This window comes from Camelina sativa, chromosome 19 (assembly GCF_000633955.1).
Source record: "Camelina sativa cultivar DH55 chromosome 19, Cs, whole genome shotgun sequence".
NCBI classification, from domain to species: domain Eukaryota; kingdom Viridiplantae; phylum Streptophyta; class Magnoliopsida; order Brassicales; family Brassicaceae; genus Camelina; species Camelina sativa.
This window is the reverse complement of record NC_025703.1, coordinates 1,065,053-1,073,956: the sequence shown is the minus strand read 5'-3', so window position 1 is coordinate 1,073,956 and position 8,904 is coordinate 1,065,053. Positions and strand designations below refer to the sequence as shown.

Sequence of the window (8,904 nt, the reverse complement as noted above, 5' to 3'; positions counted from 1 at the left end):
ACATCGGTCCAATTCGAGGTTGGAAAAATTTATTAATTTAGAGCGAGTATTAATTTAAAGAGGTTCTATTGTATGTGTAAGCAAATAGAGTGTTAACTGACACTTTTCATCAATCACGTGTTTAGCCTCCACATCTTGAAGAAAGTGGGGGCTATCTCTAAGTGGTTGAGCAATTCTGTCAATAATTATGATAATTTCGGACTATGTTTGAACAAGTTTGATTCTTTTTTCAAAGCAGTTAATAAGAAGACATATTTGTTTAGAAGATATATTTTCCATAATATTCTCTTAGGTTGTCCATATTATATTATGTGTTGAATTATCTACGAGCAAAAAGTATTTGAAAGGATCGATCAATAAGTTTCGTACTTATCAATCTAATAATCTATTACATCTCTAAATATATTTAGTGAAATATGTCTTCTAAACAAAGATTTCAAATCCGCATCCTATTTGATTTGTAAATAACTTTCCTACAAATTGGCTTGTTTGAGCTGATTTCTTTTATTGAAAAAAAAAAAGATTTTTTACACCAATTTGAAAGCTTTTGCTAGGGAAGTTGGGTCCATCACCAATGAAGACAACAACAAGCTAATGAACAACTAGACTAGAGAACTTTATTGATAATACTACACTAACAACTATATTTATGTCGCGTCACTTACTCTTTCTCTTTAGGGATTTTGTTGCATATTTGTAATGTGTTGTTTGATAGAGTTGAGACATTATTATAGAGTACAATTGGGAAAAACCGAATTTGAGAATCAGATTCCATTATAAGTGGCTCAACCAACAACTACCATTGGACTAAATTAGAGATGTCTTTAGCAAAGTAATATTCCTTAACCACCAATTCTGTAAAAAAAAAACATATATTTTTTTTATCATCTGAATTTATTATTGATAGCAAATTATGGAAACAATTACATATGATTCTATCATGGGCAATTTCTTCTGACCCTATTAGATTCACTACAAACACTCTTGCTCTCTTGTGCTTCATGTTCTTGATGGTCACATCCTTCTCTATGTTCACCTTCATGTGTATGTAGAATCACGGCGAACGGTGATAATTGCGCATCGCTGGAAATCGTCTGTAAATTTATCTCCATTAATTTATACAATTAATAAATCGTAATATCTGGGGCTCGAACTCCAGATCTCCTGATGTAGAAACATTAATAAACTGTAAGCCAACTATTGGGATAAAGGATTTCCACGAAAAAAAAAAAAAACATATCTACTTTTTACAAATAATTATTCTGTATCCTTTTGCTTTTTTTTTTTTTTTATTATTTTTAACAGCTGGACCAAAAGTAAAAAAGCGGTTTAGCTCTCTATCCGCCGGTAAAAAATACTCACTAGAATAAAATAAGGAATGACGTCAGCAAAAGCGTGGTGTGTTACTGTGAACTCACATCAAAATCATATGTCGCCGTAACAGTCAAACACCCAAATAAATACTTAAAATTAAATTCTTCTTTCTGAAACAATTTTCAAGTTTTTAATTTTCGGAAACATCATTCAGTGGAGTTAAGTTTTTTTTTTTAATTAATCAAAATTTATATTTAAGTCGCAATCGCTTTGATCAATTCATTCGTCTCCGTAATACCTTTTCTTCTTCTTCTTCAGTAAGCTTCCTCTCCGCCACTGTCTGTACCTGAAGACTACTTTTTTTTTTTTTTTTTGGCAGAAAAATCGCTGCTTTATTTATCCCATTCGAGGTTTTCTTCTTTTGCGTTATTGCTCCTTCGTACTCAACTAGTGATATTTGTTTCTAAATTAGGTTTTATTTTGCAAATTCTGTCTACATTTTATCAGTCTCAGTCTATGTTACAGATGACAATGGATGCTGATGTGATGGAAACTGAGACCGTTGATCAAGTCGTCTCTGCCTCTCCTCTCCAATTTGCAAGAAGGTTTTTTCTTTTTTCCTTATGTATTCAACTCTCTGTTTTTGCTATCCTCAGAGAAGCCATTGATCTGGCTTTATCTAATATTTGATGTTTTTTTTATATTACCCAGTTATCAGGTTGAGGCTCTTGATAAAGCTATCAATCAGAACACTATTGTCTTCTTGGAGACTGGTTCTGGCAAGACCCTTATTGCCATTATGCTTCTTCGTAACTATGCCTACCTTTTTCGCAAGCCTTCACCCTCTTTCTCTGTCTTCTTGGTTCCTCAAGTTGTTCTTGTCACTCAGGTTTCTTTAACTCCTATAGTGTACACATAGAATGTGATATGCATTAGTACTTGTCCTTTTGTTCTACAATTTATGTATTAAAGATTGCTGCTTTTTTCCAAATTTAGAAACATTACTGTCACTTTCTCCATTATTGGTGTGAGGCTGAGATAGATATAAAAGAATAATGTACAAATTTTTTTGACTTTGTGCTTGTGTGTTATACGCAGCAAGCAGAAGCACTGAAGATGCATACTGATCTACAAGTGGGTACGTATTGGGGAGACATGGGGGTTGACTTTTGGGATTCTTCAACTTGGAAACAACAAGTCGACAAATATGAGGTCTCCTTTCCTTATTTTGACCACTCATATTCTCATTTAGTTTTTTTCTGCTGAAAGGCACTACTTAGGTTTCATGTTTGCTCTGGTTGCACATCCATGTAGGCCCACATTTTCAAACCGTTTGGAGTTTCAAGTGTTCACTCTTTTTATTTTTTTCTCCCTTGGTTTCACAAGTGCAGGTTCTGGTGATGACCCCTGCCATTCTGCTCGGTGCTTTGAGGCATAGTTTTCTGAACTTCAGCATGATCAAGGTTCTAATAGTTGATGAGTGTCATCATGCTCGGGGAAAGCACCCCTATGCTTGTATCATGAGGGTGAGCACGAAAAAAAAATACTCCTAGCTGGAGAACTCAGACCTGAATGAAATCTCATTGAAACATAGGAAATTTCTAGTTTTGCAATGTAACTTTGCTCCTTTTGACAAAATGGCTCCTTTTTTATGCAGGAGTTTTATCACAAGGAGTTGAATTCTGGAACTTCTGATCTTCCACGGATATTTGGGATGACTGCATCCCTTGTGAAAACAAAGGGTATATATGCATTTAACATTCTTTCTTGATTGGATTTATACATTATATTTTTGCGTTTTCTATTTGTCTTTTCAAGTTTGGTTTTGGTTTTCTTCTTTGTCTTTTTTTCTTTCCTCTCAACTAAGGTGAAAATCTGGATAGCTACTGGAAGAAGATTCATGAACTCGAAACTCTAATGAATTCAAAGGTTGCTTCTTTTCTTTATCTTGAAATTTTGGTATTGTCTCTCCTGTTATATATGCTTTTGAGTTACAGATAATGAATTCTTTTTTTCTTCTAACCTATCAAAGGTGCCGTTAGAATTAGAAACTCTTACTTAAGATTGATATTTTTGTTTGGTATACTGACTACAGAGTCATTGCAAATATTTGTTGTCCGTTTATTTTTCGATCCTACAGTGAACATACATCATTGGTATCTGATGCAGAAGCATCATATTTCGTAGTTGCCATTTTAAACTGCAGCAAGAGTGTTGATTCTCAAGTGCTGCCCTGTCTCAATATTATAAAACTGAACCATATTTTCATTTTGAAAAGGAAATAATATTATAGGCTGGTTTTATCTTGCTTACTCCATCATAGTAATAAATTTGTTTGATTAATAAAGGTCTATACCTGTGAGAATGAGGCTGTGCTGGCTGGGTTTGTCCCCTTTTCTACACCAAGGTTCAAGTTCTACCAGCACATCGAAATATCAAATAACAAACGAGCAAGCTTGGTAGAGAAGCTAAAAAAACTAACAATGAAGGTACGTGAACTAAGGATTAAAGTTTGTATGATAAATTTTTTTTGGGTTTTGAATCACAAAATCATAGAATGAATCTTTTTTTAGTCTTTTAGAATGTAGCTCATATTTATGGTCATTCTTCTATCATACTTAATTATGAAATTGTTAACTGATGGTAGACTTATTTTCAGCATTGCTTATCCCTTGCAACCTTGGATCTCAAATCCCATACTGTTGATTCTATAAAGAAGAGACTGTCGAAGATCGAGTCAACTCTAACATATTGTTTGGATGATCTCGGAATTTTGCTGGCGCAGAAGGTATATTTTTTCGTGGTGCTGCTTTAAGGTTTTAGATTACATAAGAAAGTAAGGAGTATGGTAATATTTGTGATTTTTACAACAGGCTGCTCAGTCATTGTCAGCCAGTCAGAATGACTTTTTCTTGTGGGGCGAACTAAACATGTTTAGCCTGACCTTGGTTAAAAAATTCTGTTCTGATGCTTCACAGGCGTTTTTGGCTGACATACCTCATGGTAGTTTTTTGTTTCCTGACATGTTAATATGTTATGATTGAAGATTCATTCATTTCTTTATTTTTCTCACCTCTTTGGTTCATTTCATGTGTAAATAGGTCGTGATTGGAGTGTTGTTTCGAACATAAAAGGAAATGTGGAGGTAGGTCTCCTAACATCCAAAACAGTCTGCCTCGTTGAGACTCTTCTTGGTTACAGGTTTGGATCGCATGCACAGTTTTGTTTCTGCTTATTGTACTGGAGTTTGAGATGACGATCTGAAATGAAAAAACCTTGAATGTTTGACATTGCTTAAATCAACTCATATTGGAGTACTGTATACTACAATGCTTTTTTCAAACCTTTGTATTTTTCCAATTCTGTTTCTCTCAATTTTTATTGATACAGCTCCTTGGAGAACATACGGTGCATTATATTTGTGGATAGGGTGATAACAGCCATTGTACTGGAATCCCTTTTGGCTGAGATTCTTCCAAATTGTAATAACTGGAAAACCAAGTACGTTGCAGGAAATAACTCTGGTCTACAAAATCAAACTCGGAAGAAGCAAAATGAAATTGTGGAAGATTTCCGGAAAGGCTTGGTATGGTCGAGTTCCTCTGAACTGTTGTAATTATCTGCTTACTGTTATCTTTAGTTCTGAGTAACCTGTTCTTATTTGTAGGTAAACATCATTGTAGCAACATCTATTCTAGAGGAGGGTCTAGATGTTCAAAGTTGCAATCTTGTTATCAGATTTGACCCTGTATCCAACATTTGCAGTTTCATACAATCTCGTGGGCGTGCTAGGATGCAAAATTCAGATTATTTGATGATGGTGGAAAGGTATGTTACATATATGGCTGGTCTTCATAGAGTTTACAGCCCCATGCTTAACAGAATCTAATATTTTTCTCACTCATTGCCACTTGCAGCGGAGATCTGTTAACACAATCTCGGTTAAAGAAATATATTTCTGGTGGGAAAAGAATGCGTGAGGAGTCTTTGCATCATTCTCTTGTTCCCTGTCCACCTCTTCCAGATGATTCAGACGAACTATTCTTCCGCGTCGAAAGTACTGGCGCAACTGTAACTCTTAGCTCAAGTGTCAGCTTAATATATCATTACTGCTCAAGGCTCCCATCAGATGAGTTAGTCCAATACCAGCTTCATCAGATATTTTTCCTTTATTTAAAACTTTGCGTCTTTATAATTCCTTTCTGATCTTTGTTTCTCTTCTTGAAAAGGTACTTCAAACCAGCTCCTAGATTCGATATAAACAAGGATCTGGGGATTTGCACCCTTTACCTTCCTAAGAGCTGCCCAGTAAAAGAAGTTAAAGCTCAAGCGAATAGTAAAGTGTTAAAACATATTGTCTGTCTAGAAGCTTGCATTCAACTGCACGAAGTCGGAGCTTTAAGTGATCATCTTGTGCCGGACATGGTTGTGGCGGAAACTGTCGCACAAAAACTCGGTAAAATCTTCTGCACATATGTAAATTTGGGATGTATAATAAATCTCTCGTTTAATGAGGGTTGAGTTTGCAGAGAAAATCCACTATAACACAGAACAGCCATGTTACTTCCCCCCAGAGCTAGTCTCCCAGTTTTCAGCACAGCCGCAGACAACATACCACTTCTACTTAATAAGAATGGCGCCAAACTCTCCAAGAAAATTTCATCTAAACGATGTTTTGCTGGGCACTAGAGTTGAACTTGAAGATGACATTGGGAACACAGGCTTCCGGTTGGAAGATCACAAGGGTACAATAGCCGTGACATTGAGTTATGTGGGAGCGTTTCACCTTACACAAGAGGAGGTATTTATCTCATTCAAACTCGTAGGAATCATTTCTCGTAGTCCAAATTTGAGCCGTCTCTGTATTTTCTTCTGTTCAGGTCCTTGTGTGTAGAAGATTTCAGATAACTCTTTTCCGAGTTCTTTTAGATCAGAGTGTGGAAAATTTGATGGAGGCTTTGGATGGATTGCATCTCAGAGATGGGGTAGCACTTGATTATCTACTAGTTCCATCCACTTATTCTCATGAAACATCTCTTATTGATTGGGCAGTGATCAGATCCGTGAATCTAACTTGTCATAAAGCTTTGGAAAAACACTTAAATTGTTCGACCAACGGTGCTTCTCGATTGCTACATACAAAAGACGGCTTGTTTTGTACTTGTGTCGTACAAAATGCATTGGTTTACACACCACATAACGGATATGTCTACTGCACGAATGGCATTCTTAACAATCTAAACGCGAAATCGTTATTGACGAAGAGAGAGACTGGCGATAAGACTTATATTGAGTACTATGAGAAACGGTACATATATGTATACACAGAATGTTTATACAATCCAATATGTTCTCACTATTGATATATTTGTTGCTCCTTTTATTCTGTTTTTGGATGCTGAATTCTATAATCTTGTTGCAGGCATGGGATTAATTTAAATTTTGTGGATGAACCCCTTCTGAATGGAAGACACATATTCACGCTGCATAATTATCTCCACATGACCAAGAAGAAAAAGGAGAAAGGTATAATCTTTAACCACAGGATGTGATTGAGTTCCTTATCATGTCTTGTTAGATTCATATGTGATATATTCTTTTTACTGCAGAGCATGACAGGGAGTTTGTTGAACTACCTCCTGAACTGTGTCATATTATTTTGTCCCCAATATCAGTTGATATTATCTATTCATATACTTTCATCCCTTCTGTTATGCAACGCATTGAATCTTTGCTTATAGCATACAACCTGAAGAAGAGCATCCCGGAAGTCAATATTCCAACAATCAAGGTAGAACTTGGGGCTTCCAAGCTGATACACATATTGTATGGTTTTTCATTTTTTTTTTTTTCATCGAATGCTTTTGGTTTACTTGTGAGTACAGGTTCTGGAAGCTATAACGACAAAAAAGTGCCAAGATCAGTTTCACCTTGAATCACTAGAAACTCTTGGCGACTCTTTTCTGAAATATGCTGTTTGTCAGCAACTATTCCAACACTGTCGTACTCACCATGAGGGTCTTCTTAGCACGAAGAAAGATGGAATGATTTCAAATGTTATGCTCTGCAAACTTGGTTGTGAGCAGAAACTTCAGGTAAACATTCTTCAGTCTTAACAACTCTCGAACTGCTGGAATGAAGTACCCAGTGCATTGAGGCTCTATAGAAATGTTTAGTTTTCAGCAGGTTGACTATCAAATTATTGCATGTGTGGTTAGTGTTAAAATGTGAAATTATCTTTTTTGAATACAGGGATTTATCCGCAATGAGTGTTTTGAACCTAAATGTTGGATGGTTCCCGGTCAATCGTCTGAAGCGTATACTCTTGTTAATGATACCCTACCTGAGTCTAGAAACATATACGTTACTAGTAGGAGGAATTTGAAACGAAAGAGTGTGGCTGATGTTGTAGAATCACTAATTGGTGCATATCTCAGCGAGGGAGGTGAACTTGCAGCTTTGTTGTTCATGAATTGGGTGGGTATAAAGATCGATTTCACAACTACGAAGATCGAGCGAGAGTCCCTGATACAAGCAGAGAAGCTTGTGAATGTAGATTATATGGAGTCGTTGTTGAAATACAAATTTGAGGACAAGTCTCTTCTAGTTGAAGCATTGACTCATGGTTCATACATGATTCCTGAAATTCCAAGATGCTATCAGGTCCGATGGCTTCTCGATACTAATTTGCTTTATTTTCTTTTGGCGTTTTGAATAATACTAATTTGACTCTACTGCAGCGGTTGGAGTTCCTCGGTGACTCGGTATTGGATTATCTCATAACAAAACATCTTTACGACAAATATCCTTGTATGACTCCTGGACTGCTAACCGACATGCGATCAGCTTCTGTTAACAATGAATGCTATGCTCAAGTGGCAGTGAAAGCAAACCTGGACAAACACATCCTGCATGCGTCTCATGATCTCCACAAGCACATCTCTAGAACAGTCAGTGAGTTTGAACGGTCGTCTTTGCAATCCACTTTTGGATGGGAATCCGATGTATCTTTCCCTAAGGTAACACATTTTGAAAACAAGTACCTTAACTTCTACCTTTTTTTTCTTTTTTTTTGTCTCACTGTCTTTGCCATTGTCAGGTTCTTGGAGATGTGATAGAATCTTTAGCAGGCGCGATATTTGTAGACTCAGGTTACAACAAGGGTGTAGTGTTTGCGAGCATTAAACCGCTCTTAGGTTGTATGATAACTCCAGAGACTGTCAAGTTGCATCCTGTGAGAGAGTTGACAGAATTATGCCAGAAAGCGCAGTTTGAGTTGAGCAAAGCGAAAGGTTTCAAAAATGGTGAAGCTTATTTCACGGTTGAGGTGAAAGCTAAGGAAATGAGTTTTGCTCACACAGCAGAGGCCTCTGATAAGAAAATGGCCAAGAAATTGGCTTACAAACAAGTCTTGAATTCACTTACAGAGTCTCTTCCTGCCTCCTAGATTTCTTTCTCTTGTGGAACTGAATTAGAGCTTTGACTCTCTCTATTGGCTATTAATAATAATTATCGTCATTATTATTTTTTGGTTAATTCTATTCTCCCACAGAACTCCTGTACTGTATTATTCTTGATTAGAAATAATTC

At 36.3% G+C, this 8,904-nt stretch overlaps 1 protein-coding gene across 6 annotated transcripts; it reads left to right on the top strand.

Annotated features, from left to right (window-relative positions):
* Nucleotides 1,518–8,835, top strand: LOC104763954 (endoribonuclease Dicer homolog 2-like). 6 transcript variants are annotated; one of them, XM_010487368.2, is made up of 23 exons: nt 1,518–1,724; nt 1,828–1,919; nt 2,026–2,203; nt 2,413–2,526; nt 2,706–2,840; nt 2,972–3,056; nt 3,182–3,243; nt 3,663–3,803; nt 3,974–4,102; nt 4,188–4,317; nt 4,416–4,515; nt 4,705–4,900; nt 4,982–5,142; nt 5,232–5,447; nt 5,544–5,770; nt 5,844–6,115; nt 6,195–6,622; nt 6,737–6,840; nt 7,056–7,105; nt 7,200–7,409; nt 7,567–7,977; nt 8,055–8,333; nt 8,414–8,835. In XM_010487368.2, the coding sequence occupies exons 2-23, from the start codon at nt 1,831–1,833 to the stop codon at nt 8,759–8,761; spliced, it is 4,065 nt and encodes a 1,354-aa protein (XP_010485670.1). In that variant the 5' UTR covers nt 1,518–1,724; nt 1,828–1,830; the 3' UTR covers nt 8,762–8,835. The 6 variants fall into 6 exon arrangements, with proteins under 6 accessions (XP_010485670.1, XP_010485666.1, XP_010485667.1 ...); XM_010487364.2 differs by having other exon boundaries at nt 6,924–7,105; XM_010487365.2 differs by having other exon boundaries at nt 1,519–1,631; nt 6,924–7,105.